The 15,648-nt window shown below is 36.6% G+C and overlaps 1 protein-coding gene and 1 long non-coding RNA gene across 2 annotated transcripts; one reads left to right on the forward strand and one right to left on the reverse strand.

Moving 5' to 3' along the window:
- The first annotated feature begins 148 nt into the window (after positions 1-148).
- LOC110783381 (cyclin-dependent kinase C-2) lies at positions 149-7,395 on the forward strand. Its single transcript, XM_021987718.2, has 12 exons — positions 149-445; positions 2,000-2,081; positions 2,213-2,306; positions 2,414-2,443; positions 2,567-2,655; positions 2,737-2,809; positions 2,901-3,021; positions 3,129-3,246; positions 5,342-5,481; positions 5,562-5,619; positions 6,406-6,476; positions 6,607-7,395. The coding sequence occupies exons 1-12, from the start codon at positions 336-338 to the stop codon at positions 7,148-7,150; spliced, it is 1,530 nt and encodes a 509-aa protein (XP_021843410.1). The 5' UTR covers positions 149-335; the 3' UTR covers positions 7,151-7,395.
- A 1,816-nt stretch (positions 7,396-9,211) lies between these two features.
- Positions 9,212-11,958, reverse strand: LOC130459378 (uncharacterized). The gene is made up of 4 exons (XR_008918747.1): positions 11,616-11,958; positions 11,244-11,519; positions 10,379-10,443; positions 9,212-9,415 (listed from the first exon to the last, which is right to left on the reverse strand). It is a non-coding gene; the product is annotated as an uncharacterized lncRNA (long non-coding RNA).
- Positions 11,959-15,648: the final 3,690 nt, after the last annotated feature.

The raw sequence follows: 15,648 nt of genomic DNA on the forward strand, positions 1-15,648 counted from the left end.
TTTGCATTTCATTATCTCACAATCCGTAACAAAATCACACGTCGATCAACATTACCCCAATCCTCCACCCAATCAACCCCAAGAATGGGCCAAGAACATGAAGTAATAGTATGAAATATAATGGCACAATTACCACATGGCCCAAATCTAAAAAAAGAAAGACCGAAAGAGGAAAGTATTTATAGTAAGGTCCATCTTTTTGTTGCTCTTCTTCTTCTTCCCCAATTCTGCTGCTACTATACTATCGCTTTCCCTTTGGTTTCAGCATGCCATAGCTGCATACCCTCTTTTTCTCTCTCCTCAACTCGTCTTCCACAAAACCCTAATTCAATTCAATGACGGCAGCAGCTATTGGCCAGATCAATTTGCAGGAATTACCGACTTATGGCTCCCGCAGCGTCGATTGTTTCCAGAAATTGGAACAAATTGGGGAAGGCACTTACGCGTAATCATCCTCACTCTCTTTCCTCTTTATTCAATTATTGATTTTATGATTCGATTATGCTGTTGATTTTTCGTTTAATTTGTTTTTAATTAAATAAGTAGGGTTCGACATGAATTTTCTTTTGGTATGAATCTGAATTGTGGGATTTGAAAGGGCTTAGTTTTAGTAATTCAATCGGAATTTGTCGATTTGATGGCGGAAAGTAGGTTAGATTGAGGAGAGTGATTATATTGAGCTTGGCTTATTGGACAAATATTCTTTTTGCTGAAACCCTTATTTGTTATTGCTTACATGTTCGGCTGAAAGGATAGATTATATAGATGGAAATTTAAGGCATGAATTGTTGCAGATTTTTCAATTTTATGTTTTTGGGGGTACTTTTTGATTACTTGATTGTTGAGGTTTTCTTGAATTGGCTTATAGAATAAATAAGTTGTGGATTATGAAAGAGGCGCGAGTTTACCTTGGATAGAACTAAAAGTGGGAGTGTGGTGTGTGATTAGAGAGAAAAAGTGGTGGAGGAGTATTGTTGGGTTCTGAATTAAAAAGAAGAGGCAGGTGCTAAGAGGAAAAGCAGGTGTGGGGGGAGGGGGGGGGGGGGGGGGGGAGGGCGTTGCGACGTGGTGGATTAAAGGGGGAGGAGACACGAGCTGTGGGAGTGGTGTCTGAGATGGCAAGAGCAAGGCTTAGATAATTTTTTATTTTTTAAGGGGTTAGGATATGTTCTACAACACCATAAACAACTAGAATAAGGTGTTGATTGACTTGATTCCAAGTATTACTGATGGATTTTATTCTTAAACACATCCTAAACTCTGTATTGAATGTTCTATTACTGTAAGGAAACTAGGAACATGTTATATTATTCTGAACTCGGCTGGTTAAATTGAACTCAGTGTTACTGGGTTAGTGGTAGGGTTTGTGTATCTCAATTTAACCCTGAAAATTACATTACCTGACATAGCACCTGACCTTTAATCTATTTGTCAGTTCTATAATTCTATTTGTGGGTTTAGCTCAGAATTAAGAGTTAATACTTCGCTATATTAAAGGGAAGAGACACAGAGGGTGGCAGTGGTGTCTGATATGGCAATAGCAAGGCTTAGATCATTTTTTAAGGGGTCAGGTTATGTTCTACAAGACTACAACACCATAAGCTACTAGAATATGGTGTTGATTCTAGGTATTACTTATGGATTTCATTCTTAAACACATCCTTAACTCTGTGTTGAATGTTCTATTACTGTAACGAAACTAGGAACCTGTTATATTATTCTTTTCTGAACCTGGCTGGTCAAATTGAACTCAGTGTTACTGAATTAGTGGACTATGTAAATAACTTGACATTGACTTGCTTTTTCACTAATTTATCCAAGAAATGTAGAGGACTTTTCAGGCTTACAGCATATGTTCTCCCTTACTCCTCATCTTGATTCTCTTTTGCATCGAAGCCAATGTTTATTTCTTTGCCTTTGGTTTTCTGTATGAATGTATGATTTTATGAACAATGGCTGAATGAACTGCTCTTTTTTTTTCTTGATCTTCTATTTTCAGCCAAGTGTACAAGGCTAAAGAAATTTATACTGGGGAAACTGTTGCTTTAAAGAAAATTAGAATGGAGAATGAAAAGGAAGGGGTATGCATTCTGGCAACAAGTAGTCTGTATTGTTTGTCAAAAGTCTCAAAGCTAATAAATTTGAAATTTCATTAAGCACTGATCAGTGTTTAATGTAAAAGATGTGTAATTCAATTTATTTGGTGTTCCAGTTTCCAATCACTGCCATACGTGAAATCAAAATTCTACAGAAGCTGCAACACGAAAATGTAGTCAAACTTAAAGAGATTGTGGCTTCTACTCCAGGTGAAATATATTGGCTGTCAGCAATATTGTTGTCACCGAAATAATTCTGTGGATAAGTTTTGTGCATATGTGGCTCGATTATTTTCTTACTGCATGTTACTTCTCAGGTCAAGAGAAGGATGAACAAGGGAGGCCAGGCAAGTAATTTGTTGGGTTTACCTTGCACTTTTCATATTGTGGTGCACACTTTTTATTACATTTTCATTATTTATTTTAAAGTGACTTTGTGTGCTTGCTGCTGATAAACAATAAATATAAAGGTGGTATCTACATGGTCTTTGAGTACATGGATCATGATTTAGCTGGTCTTGCTCGTTGTGCTTCGATATTTTCTGTTCCACAGATCAAGGTACTGTGATCCTTCTCAATCTGTAGATATATTTTGTAACAGGACTTACAGCTGACAAATGACATTTATTTTGAACTTCAGTGCTATATGAGACAACTTTTGATGGGGCTCCACTATTGTCATGTAAACAAAGTACTGCATCGTGATATAAAAGGTCTCATTGAAGGAGATATTCACTGTTTTTTGGCTGATACTGCATGTGTACATGGACTAAGAATGATCTGTTCATTCTTTGTAATTGCCAGGTGCAAATCTTCTTATAGACAACAAGGGGACTTTGAAGCTTGCAGATTTTGGCCTTGCCCGCTTTTTTGCAAATGAGCATAATGGAAATCTAACAAATCGGGTCATTACCCTGTGGTATAGGTATTTAGTCAATTTAGTGGATGCTAAATCACTGATGTACCTCTAAGTATATATATTTTTTTTGCTTACTATTCATATGTAGTTTTTAATTTAGATCACTTCTGCAGACCTCCAGAGCTGCTACTTGGCAGTACGAAGTATGGTCCTGCTGTTGATATGTGGTCAGTTGGCTGTATATTTGCAGAGCTTCTTGACGGGAAACCATTATTTTCTGGGAAAGATGAGGTAAAGAAGAAACAGGAGGAATGTTGATGTGGGCTTAAAAGGCTTTTGAATTTTTTTCGTCGCTGTAGATATTCCTTTGTGCTTATCTCTTCTTTCTTTGCCGGGGGGTGGTGGGGGGAAGGGTGCAGAAGAAACTTAAAACTTCCTTAGGTTATGAACTTATGATCATTAGGCAAAAATATAGTAACGATAACCTTAAGGGTTCAAATTATGGAGACCCACCTTAGAAGCAGTCAAGTTAGCTGCAACACTCCTCTGTTTATAAACATGAGTGAAGGAAACTTGGCTAGCATATCCACTAACTTCCTAGTTTTTCTTGATAAGTTGCCACATATGTCATTTTATTTGTCTTTTTTAAGAATTATTGTGAACCATATTAAACCTTTTTAAAAACAATTCTAAGCCATTTTGTGCCCAAAGAATGGGTGTAGATCTGCTTTATTTTTACTGCAGACGTCCACCTATGATCCATCCTTGATATAATCCACCTAGCAGGTGGTTATTAATCAGTACAAGTTTCTTCTCATCCTTTCACTCCTTCACCATCTTTCCGGCAGAAAATGGAAATGGAAAAAAAACAGAGAGACCAGAAATGCTACAGAACTTTGTAAGATTGAGAACTTTCCGAGAAAAACAACTGTTTTTTGTGAAATCTAGCTTCGTTATTGCTAACAATCATTTTGAGGCTGTAGATGCTAGATGCTTCCGTACATTTCTCTTTTGTTTGATCTAGTAGCAAAGGTTCACTTTGAACTGCTTCGGAAACTACCAAGTTGAAAGCAAATATTTCCATTCATATAAACCTACCACTTACCAGAAAGTTGTAGGCACATATGTCTGCTCTGTTATTTCCCCCGGGCAATTTTGGATCAAGGCATATTTTTTCCTAGTTTACATCTTAAATATGTTCCTGCTTACTTTAGATTCTGTCAAATTGCTGATAATGTCTTTCATGAACGTGCGCTGATTTCATTCAAAGGTGTAAAGTTGATTTTATGGTATTGCTAGAATCTAGAATAGTTTGTATGCGTCTTTGTTCATTGAAGCGGATGGAGTTACTTTGTCTTCAGATACATGTCTGACATTAAATCAAGAAGCTCAATTGATTCTCTAGTACTCCTGTATATTATATCTGTTCAAAAATACGAAGTCAAATGCCTTCCCATTTTAGGATATAGTGGAAACCAATTGTTTTCTGTAAATAGATTATCGGAACTTTATGTTGTCTTTCCAAAACAAGATGGACATATGCTCTATAAGCGGTTCTATTCTAATGTTCTTTTGTATCGACTTTATTGTCAAATCTGCTTTTCACTTTCTTCTAGCTAGTTCTGAATAAGCAGGGTTTGTATTCTTGAAAAAGAGCGATGTCTGTAGAGGATGGAAAGTTTTCTCAGTCATTGGGGATTTGGGTTCATGCATTCTTTCTTCGACCCTTCTTTTATCTGGGGTTACTGTATTTATAATTATGTGTAGGTTTTAATTTAACTTTGAGAACTGGTATCACGCTGATAGTTTAACGCTCTTGACCTCATAAACTCTTATCTGGATTCAGATTTTAGTTCCATGATGGATTGTTCCGTCTCACCACCTTATATATGATAAAATGATAGGGAGATTGAGAGTTGGAAAAGAAAAAAACACGTAAATTCCTAGATACAGTATATAGGTCAATCACTTGCTTCATTAAGTGAATTTTGAGAATGTTGACTGCAGGAACAAATTCGAACTTGAGTGCATTGCATCATTTTGATTGCCTTGTGTTTCATGCTTTTTCTGCCTTTAAATGTGTATGTGGCACCTTCAGTTCTGAACTGCAAACCTGTGATGTTTGGGAGCCTGCTTTCCTAATGCTAATAGTCCCTCCATTTTTTTTGAACAATTTTTATTTATTTACACACTTTTAACTTACTATTTTTTGACAATATACACTACTTTACTCCCACATAAACTACTTTATGCATGTCACTTCCACACCTTACTTTTATGTATAGCCTTGATTTTGATGAAAAGGCAAGTGTGTAGATTAAATAAAGACAGAGGAAGTATTTCTTAATCATTGATTTTGATGTTTTTGTGTTTTGGGATATTTTAGCCAGAGCAAATAAACAAGATCTTTGAGCTGTGTGGAGCCCCAGATGACTCCAACTGGCCCGGGGTTACGAAGCTACCTTGGTATACAAATTTCAAGCCAAACAGGCCATTGAAAAAGCGTCTTCGGGATCATTTCAGACTGTAAGTTTGGGATTCCACAGAAACTGTGAATAAATTTGTCAAGTATAACCCCTCACACTGTAACTTCTTTTTGTGGCTAGCCTTGACCGCCATGCTTTGGAGTTGCTGGAGAAGATGTTGGTTCTCGATCCTTCACAGGTATGAAATACTTCTTAATATGTTACTTTCATCAATAATTGATCGAGTGTTGCTTGGTATGATTAATTCCTTGTAGAAGGATTTTTTTTAAAGGTAAGGAGAATATATTTAAGAGCCTCTCCGCACGAGAGACTCCTAACTCCTAAGTAGTCGTTACAAATAATAGAGGATAAACTTTGGCTAGTAGTAGAGTCGATATACATATTTCCACTAATCAGATAATTTGGCTAGTAGTAGAGTCGATATACATATTTCCACTAATCAGATAATTTGGCTAGTAGTAGAGTCGATATACATATTTCCACTAATCAGATAATTTGGCTAGTAGTAGAGTCGATATACATATTTCCACTAATCAGATAATTTGGCTAGTTGTGATGACCTTGTATTATTGTCTATTTGTTGTTTATAATCTATTCGGCTTGACTTCCATGATTTCGATGTCTTATACTCCTTCCATTTCAGAATACTCACCCTATTATTCCATTTTGTGTTGTTTCAAAGTACTAGCCCCTTTTTACCAATGAGGTCTTGGCCTAGTGGGTAAGATTGAGGGTGTGCACAATAGATTTCAGGTTCGAATCTCCCCACCCTCATTTGTAATTTTTCCTTTTTGGATTTGGGTTCACCTAAAGTTCACTTTTCAACCCCACCACCATTGAACGCCGCCGCGTCTTGTACTATTTCCTTATTTAAGTGCCCAAATCAAAAGGGATGATTGTTTGAAACCGAATCATTTTATTTATTTATTTCGATGTTTTAATCCTTTGGTTAATGTTGATACAGAGGATCTCTACCAGGGATGCACTCGATGCTGAGTACTTTTGGACTGATCCTTTGCCATGTGATCCTAAGAGGTTCCTTCATTTCCACTTTCCTTTGAAATTTTATCAACATTTTCATTTACACCTTAAACTCGTGTTTAAACAGGTTTTTAGTCTGATAATTTTATTTCCTCGCTAAGCCCCCTTTTTTTTGGTGAACCAGTTTACCAAAATATGAATCATCACATGAATTCCAAACGAAGCAAAAACGTCAAAAGCAACGACAGCACGAGGAAGCAGCAAAACGTCAGAAACTCCAGCATCCCCCAGCATATACCCGTGCACCCATACAGCAGTCGGGTCAAGCCCATACTCAGATGCAGACTGGGCCTAACCAGCCCATGCACGGCTCTCAACATCCCGTCCCTTCTGGGCCGGGCCATCATCAAGGGAAGCCACGAGGACCCTCCAGGTACGCTCAGGGTGCAAACTCCAGTGGGGGGCGTAATCGTCCTAACCGCGGAGGTCAAGGTGGTGAGAGAGGCTACGGCAGTGGTCCATACATGCAGCACGGACGAGGCCAAGCATATGGTTCAAGTAGCATGCCAGCTGCAGGCCCAGGCCAACGAGGTGGTGGTACTTCTAGTGGTTATGACGGTGGACGGAATTATCCGCAAGGGGGTCCGTATGACGGTTCGGGTGCGGGCCGAGGATCAAACATGATGGGTGGTCGGAAACATAATCAGCAGCACGGTTGGCAGCAGTGATGTTGAATCATACTACGCTTAGCAATGATCATCAGGCAACAACTATGTATTGATGTACTAATTATGTATTTTATGGTTCACTTTTTGGTTAATGATCTTATTGTATTTAACATTCACTTTTTGGTTAATGAGCTTTTATGTGGGAAGAATGGAAGATCATGCCCTTCTCCTTTTGTGCTTCTACAACCTACATTTTGTGTTTCTAACTTTAAGTCTTCTGAAGAATATTTGTTTGGGCTTTTGCAGTTTTGCTGGGTTAATATTGGATGGCTTTTAAAGGATCCATGATAATGGGTAGCCTAAGTCACAAATTAATAACCGATTGTACTTTAAAAGACGGTTGTGTGCCAGGACGGGTTATGTTTTGTGTCGAGCTCACTTGCCTTCAGTCTGAATGGACCCTGCCTACACCAAGCCAACTTGCTTTTGTCGAGCGGGGCTGGGCTGAAATTGTGAAAAAGGTGGCCCAAACACGGCCCAAGCGCATGTGCCATCGTGATGGCCAGGTTGTGGCCTTGTGTTTCTAATTTCGCTCAATTTAACGTGATTTACGTGTCAAGTCGTGTCGTAACGTGCCTTGTGGTGCTTTTCAAAAAAAAATGGGGCACGAGCCCAACCCAAAGCAAACAATTTCATGCTCAAAGTTGGTTCGTGCTTTTTTTTTTTCCGGATATTTCATGAAATGCCCCCGAGTTTTGCCATAATTCACCAAACGCCCATCAAGTTTCAATAATTCATAAAATACCCCTCACAATTCGTACAAATACCCAACATACCCTTACTAATAACGGACCGTTAGTCTGCCGTTAACCAAGTTTCCAATTCACCCAAATGCCCCTATTCTGAAACTTATTTCACCAAATGCCCCTATTGTGAAACTTATTTCACCAAATGCCCCAAACTTAAATATAACTATTTTGATGTTTCAGCGACTAGTTTTTGTGTTTGAAAGGTAGCTGTTGGTCACGGTTGACTATAAAAGCCCCTTTGCTAAATGGTTCTTGTAAGTTAGATGTTATTTTGATTTGCTTTGCTAATTTCATAAGATTTTTGTCATGAGTTTTCTTTCAAAATCATCATCCACACCCAATGATCGAGTCCACATATATTAGAGTACCTACCAAATTTTGTTATTGTGGTAGGAAATTTGTCATTCGAAGCTCTGATACAACACTCAATCCACAAAGGTTGTACTACAAGTGTGATCCTTGAAACAATCTGAGATGGTGCAAGGGAGTAGTTGAGCAAGAAAACAAGGGGCAACAACACGAAGGAAAATGCGGGGTAAGCTTAGACGAAGGAGAAAGTATTGAAAACAGGCGAAACAGTAAGATGCAAGAAGAATTGAAGTAAATGAAGAAGAAGCTAAAACAACAACAAAAAGTAGTCAAAGTTGTAAAATAACATCTAAAATACAAGAACCATTCAGCAAAGGGGTTTTATAGCCAACCATGACCAAGAACCAGTTTTCAAACACAAAAACTAGCCGTCGGAACATCAGAATAGCTATATTTAAATTTGGGGCATTTGGTGAAATAAGTTTCATAATAGGGGCATTTGGTGAAATAAGTTTCAGAATAGGGGCATTTTGGTGAATTGGAAACTTGGCTAACGGCGGACTAACGGCCCGTTATTAGAAAGGGTATGTTGAGTATTTGTACGAATTGTGAGGGGTATTTTATGAATTATTGAAACTTGATGGGCGTTTGGTGAATTATGGCAAAACTCGAGGGCATTTCATGAAATTTCCGTTTTTTTTTGTGCTGGTTTAATAATGCCGTGCAAACAATTTCATGCTCAAAGTTGGTTCGTGTCATCCCTTTTTTTTTTTGGTGTTACCAACCCCAGTTCATCTTTAAGGCTAATCCGAATGCCCAGTGTCATCTTTAATTGTACTTGTATAATGTCCACGAATTTGTTTTTTTTTTTTTTTTGACATAAAATGTAACACCCCGACAATTCTCTCTTTTCTAAAACAACATTTTAATATAAAACGTAGAGAATTATCAAGGCATTATCGCCCGTGTGAAAACGTAACGGCTTATTCAGAATTTCGCAGCGGAAAACATAAAACTAACTTTAGGTTTATAAATAATCGATTACATAGTTAATCCCAAAACCAATCAACTAACAAGTTTAAAGTCCAATTAAACAAACCCAAGTTATCATAGCAAATCAAAACTAAATACAAGCTCTCTATTCCCGATCCCAATGATGCAACATCTTCAAACCTGCAGATGGACAATGCTTATTGATCCTTAGAGACTGCTCACCAAAGATTGGGTCATCACAGGATCAATAAGGCATAACCATGATCAACATGCACAAGCAAAAGCACGTAATCAGCAAAGCTGAGTACTACATACTAAATCAATAATAATCCTAACATGATTCTATTAAACGAACAATCCTAACATGGTACTAAATAAAACATAAGCAAGGATAATCAAGATATATTGACTTGAAGACTATACTTGACTGAACTAGACCTTTGTATCATTAACATTATTTTAATTGAAATAGTCAATGGACTGAGTTGTCTACTAGAAACTTCTTCTTCTTCACTAAGGAAGACGAGGTACGGGCGCGACTCCGTAAACCCCAATGACCTGCGATATCGAGGGACTTTTAAATAAAAATAGAACCGGTGATCAATCCGGCCCCAGAAAAAGCCATAGGCTACCCATGACCCCAACTCCTGATTGTCCGTCACTTTAGACGTGCACAGTCTAAAGCTATTGCTACTCATTTTCACTTTACATGACTTAACTTTTAATACTTGGTTATGACTCATCAAACATAAATATTATATTCAACAAGTAAACACAACTTCTTTTATCTTTGAATTAAACCAGTGATCACAACGTTCAACCAAGAGCCAATTCCAACTATTTTAATCCTTTCTTTATCCATATTTAAAAACCTTTATTAGGTATAAGGTTCAACTACCAAACAAGGTCCTCGGCCCTTATAAGGTAGTGAAAATCTAAAGAGGAACAACGATCAATAAAGATCTAAACCAATATTAAATAATATAAAGTTCCACAAAACCAACATGCTTGCATCAATATTCCATGCTAACATGATTCAATTCTTATAAATAAAGTCCTATGCTCAACGCATTAATTCAACGACATTGAACATGAAATTCCAACATAAACAAGTTCATAAATATATTCATCATATTCTCAATACAACACACATCCAAGCACACAGGTATGTACGTACCTTGTGTAAACAAACTGGTAGGCCACTTTAACGAATTCAAAAGTCACCCACAAAGAATTCTCCGCCTATAATAATCAAGAAACGTACCCAAATCAATTCCTAATCATTGGCAACCATAACAAAGCATTCTAAATGCATCCCAAACATATTTAGAACATTCCCCAATATCAAAACTTAAACCTTTGATTTCCTAGCATCATAATTATTGAATTAGTGATTGAAATTCGTTGAAAACTCTTTGCAAACATCGTACTTTAAATTTTCAGCAATATAACTAATTTCAAACTACTCCAAAACATAATTAACATTCTTAGAATCATACAAATAATAGCTTTAATAATATATAGTCATTCTATTATGATTTAATCATTAAAAACCTTAAAAATTCACACTTTAATAATTAAAAACTCTTATTTCAATTCAATTATGTAATCTGAAAATTAAATTATTAATTAAGCATAGTATATAATCTGAAAATCTAACTTAATCATAAAAACTTATAATTTATATTCACGAAACATGAATTAAATTAATAAAACTTAATTAAAACCCTAATTTAAACGTAATTAACAAATCTGAAAATAATTAAATTAATTTCGACAACATATAATCTGAGAATTAGTAATTAAATCTTAAAAATCATAAATTTATTAAATCAAATCATGAATTAAATCACTAAACTAATTTAAACCCTAACTTATGTATTAATCAACCAAAACTGAAAATAATTAATTTATAATATCAATACCAAATCTGAAAATTATAATTTAATTATAAAGATTAATAGTTTAATTCTAGAAACATAAACAAAAATCAATAAACTTAATTAAAACATTTAAATAACTTAGGGTTTAAGAAAGTCAACCAAAAGGGGAGGAGGAGTGCTGGCCGGCGGTGACTAGGGCACGGCGGGGACAGCGGCGGCTAGCAGAGGTGGCGCTGGTCGGGTCAGGTGTCGGCACGGGTGGTTGCTGGTGGTTGATGGTCGAACCAAAAGCACTGCGATTAGGGGGGAGAGAGTGGAAACCGAATCCAAGGAGGAGGAGGGGGAGTTGCCGGCTTGGACAGGCGCTGCAGGTGGGCGGCGCAGCGTGGAGGGGAACGACGAGTGTAGAAGGCGGTGCTCGGTGGTTGTGCGTGGCTGCCACCAACAGAAACGAGTGAGGAGGAGAGCAATAAAACTAAGGAGAAGAAAGAAGGACGAAGCAAGGGAGGGAGAAGGGAGAAAGGAGATTACCGGCGGCTGGCGAGGGACGACGGTGGTCCGGCGTGGGTGGCTGGACGGCGGCGACAAGGGGAGCACTAAGGTGTGAGAGTTCACGTGAATTCTTGAAGAGGGTTTGAGGGTTTTTCTGCTTTTTCTTTTCACGTGAAGGAGAGGAGAGGATTGAGAGTTTTACATGAATTTGGAATATGGGTAAGGGATGTGGGTTTACTTATTTTGGGCTTTGCTAACTTGGGCTAGGATTAGAATTACGTTTGGTATTTGAATTCAACACCGCTTAAGATTGTTTTCTAATTTCAATCGTGTTTTCGTAATTCAAATTCTTTTCAACATCAAATTCTAAAATTATTTGAATTTCATAAACCGTTGAAATATTTAGAATATATTTAAATTAAATTAAATATACATTAAATATATAAATATAATAAAGTTCAAAAATCGTTAATTATTTAGAACGTACTTTAAATAAAATAAATATACGTTAATTATATACTTATTATTTAAATTAGTAAATTCTATTAAAATATAAATAACTATACGTTAAAATATATTAATAAAATTTATAAATTTACGGGGGATTACAATCTACCCCTCTTAAAAGAAGTTTCGTCCCGAAACTTGACACGAAATTTCCCACATTTTCCCCAAAAGCTTTTAACTTATTCTCACTAGAGAAGTACTTGTGCCACCTATGTGCACTCTTTTGCCAACTCAAAGCTGTTTGTGTTACTCATGAACACCTTTTCTTATGCGGAGAGTCTATTTGCTTTGCCTAAACTTGTAAAATTTTCTAAAATAAGCATACAAATGCATAAAAATGCCATAAAATAGGTAAAAAGCGCGAATTTCTATCGCATTCTACCCCCTTAAAGAAAACGAGTTACGCCCTCGTAACTCACCTCAGGGAATAGCTAACTAAAATTCTCTTTCGACGAATTCTATCCTCAAAATTCCTATTTCACTAAAACTACTAACTTTAGACTTTTCACAACAGATGACGAAACAAAAGAACAAATCACCACGAATTAAATAATGCTTAACTTGCGCGGAGTTAATAGAAAAATACCAGAATCTATATCGGTAGATCGTTCATTTTCATTCTGATTCATCATGTACAACTTTCCTGGAGCCTTATCCGGGTTGTTGTGATCATTTGCAGGCTTATTATAGTTTTCTTGATTGTTTTGTGCCCCTCCAGGCTTTGAATTTTGACCTCCAGACTGGTTAAACCTCACTTGGTTTCCACCTCCATTACTATTTTGTTCCTTTCTGTGCTTAGTGAAGCACTCATACTCTCTATGCCCCCTTTTCTGACAATAGTTGCAGGTCACTAATTCTCCTTTGCAGTTCTTACCAGGGTGATTGTTACTGCACATTTTGCAATGATGCACTCTCTTAGATTGGTTCGAGTTGTTGTGGTGCCCTTGATTGTTTCCTCCTTGCAAATTTCCATTTCCATTCCCCTTTCCGTTTCTATTCCTTTTAAAGTTTTCTTGGTTACCCCCATCATTAAAATCTTTTCTCTTTTCCCCAATTACCACAGTTTTCTTGTCCTTTCTAGACTGCAGACCATAAATATGGGCAGCTCTCCCATACACTATGTCTAAGGATGTAAATGTTTCTCCACCTAATCCCAATTGAATTTCATCAGTCAGTCCTTGCTCAAACCTTTGAGCCTTTAGCTCCTCAGTAGCTACCACCTCAGGTGCAAACCTCGATAAAGCTATAAACTTGCTATAGTATTCAGCAATAGTCATATTCCCCATCCTAAGGTTGATGAACTCCTGAGCCTTCTGCTTTCTCATAAAAGGAGGATAAAACTTCCCCCTCAAGGCAACTATGAATGAATTCCAATTGAATCCCTCAACAGCACTTAGTCTATTTCCATTTTCCTTCCACCAAAGGTCGGCCTCATCTTTCAGATAAAGGACAGCTTGACTTACTCTCATACTCCCAGGGCAACTCACAGCCTCAAATAGTTTCTCAAACTCCCTAATCCAGTTTTCCAGGAAGGTTGGGTCTGCTTGCCCATTGAAATACGGTGGCTTAACCTTAGAAAGTCTTTCAAACATTTCCCCTGCAGAATCGGGGCGCTCAGTTCTCTCCTGGGTTAGCTTTTCCGCCAAGAGGCGAATCGCAGCAGCTAGATCATTGTTGTTGGCCATTCTAGAACGCGACCTGCAATTAGTATATTCTACTTTAGGTTTGAAACATCACCTATACGTTATCCCATACAATTTAATACTTGAATTGACCATAAAGATTGCCTCAACCAACAATGTTCACATTAATACACATCATTTACGAAGGCACGACAATCGCTTACGAAGGTGCAACGATCGTTTACAAGATGCAATAATCATTGGAAAATAATCATCCTCAATAATTCACGAAAGACATTTGCACACTACACATAAGGCATATCATTTTGAATCATATTGGTCATGAGGATCTAGATTGACCCTCACTTCCTTTATGTACTCAAATCATTTAATATTTTTGTGGCAATTGAATTGATCCACAATTCACACTGAGTATGCAACCAATAGGAAGATTAACCCACGACGTACTACCTAGAGGTTGGGGTATTATGGAATCCTCAAAATAGAATAAAGAACAATTCCTTGAAAACTTTAACTTTTATTGCTAACTCCATAGAGGTTTATTACATCCTTGAAAATAATAAAGAATATTTCAAACTTCAATAAACTTAAACTTTAAACAGTTGTAGCTTTGCTACTTATTCTTTAAAACATAAAAGAGCTAATTAACTATTTATGACTTCAAAATATTTGTGGCCTCTTGCCTATCCATTGCCCTTGAAACTTGCGGAGTGAAATTTAGATCTCAAGATCATCGAACTCTTCTTCAGGGTCTTCATCGGGGTCTTCCTCAGGGTTTGCATCTTCACCCATGTCTTCATTTTGATTAGGCTCACTTGCCATCTCCTGTTCACTTTCGAGCTCTGCATTCGAATCACTAGAGATCTCAATGGTTGGCTCATGAGCCGCTGGGTTAGGATTCTCTGCCTCAACACCTACATTCTCATTCTCCACAGCTACATCATTTTCCTCTAGGTCATTATTTACACTTATTCCCATAGGTTCTTCTGTAACTGAATCCCCAACATGACTCCCTACGATTTTACCGTCTCTAAACCCACTTTCTGCTGCTTCAATAACGGTGGTCAGAATTTCTGAATCATATTTCCATCTACCATCCCAAGTTCCATACTTAACCAAGTTTGGAGTTCCATTATCAGAATGCATGTCTTTAAACCTTTCCTTGAGTTCTAGGTATGGAAATTTGTTAGGTAAGCAATTAATGATAGTGGCTGCTATGATATCCTTTCTCATTAAGATAGGTTGCCCTTGAACTTTAGCATAATATTCACATCCAAACACAATTTTCTTCACGTAAATATCAGGGGTTTCTATATCAAGTTTCTCGAAGGATCCTATGTTAGTATACTTGGAAAGAAACATTTTATTCCTGAAATAAACAATTCAAAGTCTCACTAACGATTTTCCAGCCAAAACATAAACAAGGTTCAATAATCAATAAGTTTGGTGGAATCAAACAATTCTTTATGCACATGTAAATGTAACACTTAAACAATTAGCACATGCACATACATAACAATCAATTTCTTATCATTGACTAGCTACTAATGCACATATAATTCTATCTTATATGCCCTTCTTATACTACCCATCTCTCATAAACTAAAGCATTAGAATCATTTATATAACGAAATAAAAGAACGAAAATATAATAAAATTATAACATAGAATAATAACATAAATAAAATATAAAATAAATAAAGTAAAATAAATTAAGGAAATGCGTAGCGAATAAATTAGAAAATAAAGTTATTAATTCGAAAAATATTTATATTTCCTAATTAACGAATTCTAACTCTTGAAACAACTTTAAAAAAAATTGAACTCTTTTTTTTTTTAAAAAAAAATGTATTCATATTATTTTTATTTATTTGTTTGAATAATAATTAATAAGAAAAATAAAAATGTCGAAAGTATCACTT

The sequence above is a fragment of the Spinacia oleracea genome, chromosome 4, assembly GCF_020520425.1.
Source record: "Spinacia oleracea cultivar Varoflay chromosome 4, BTI_SOV_V1, whole genome shotgun sequence".
Classification (NCBI taxonomy): Eukaryota; Viridiplantae; Streptophyta; class Magnoliopsida; order Caryophyllales; family Amaranthaceae; genus Spinacia; species Spinacia oleracea.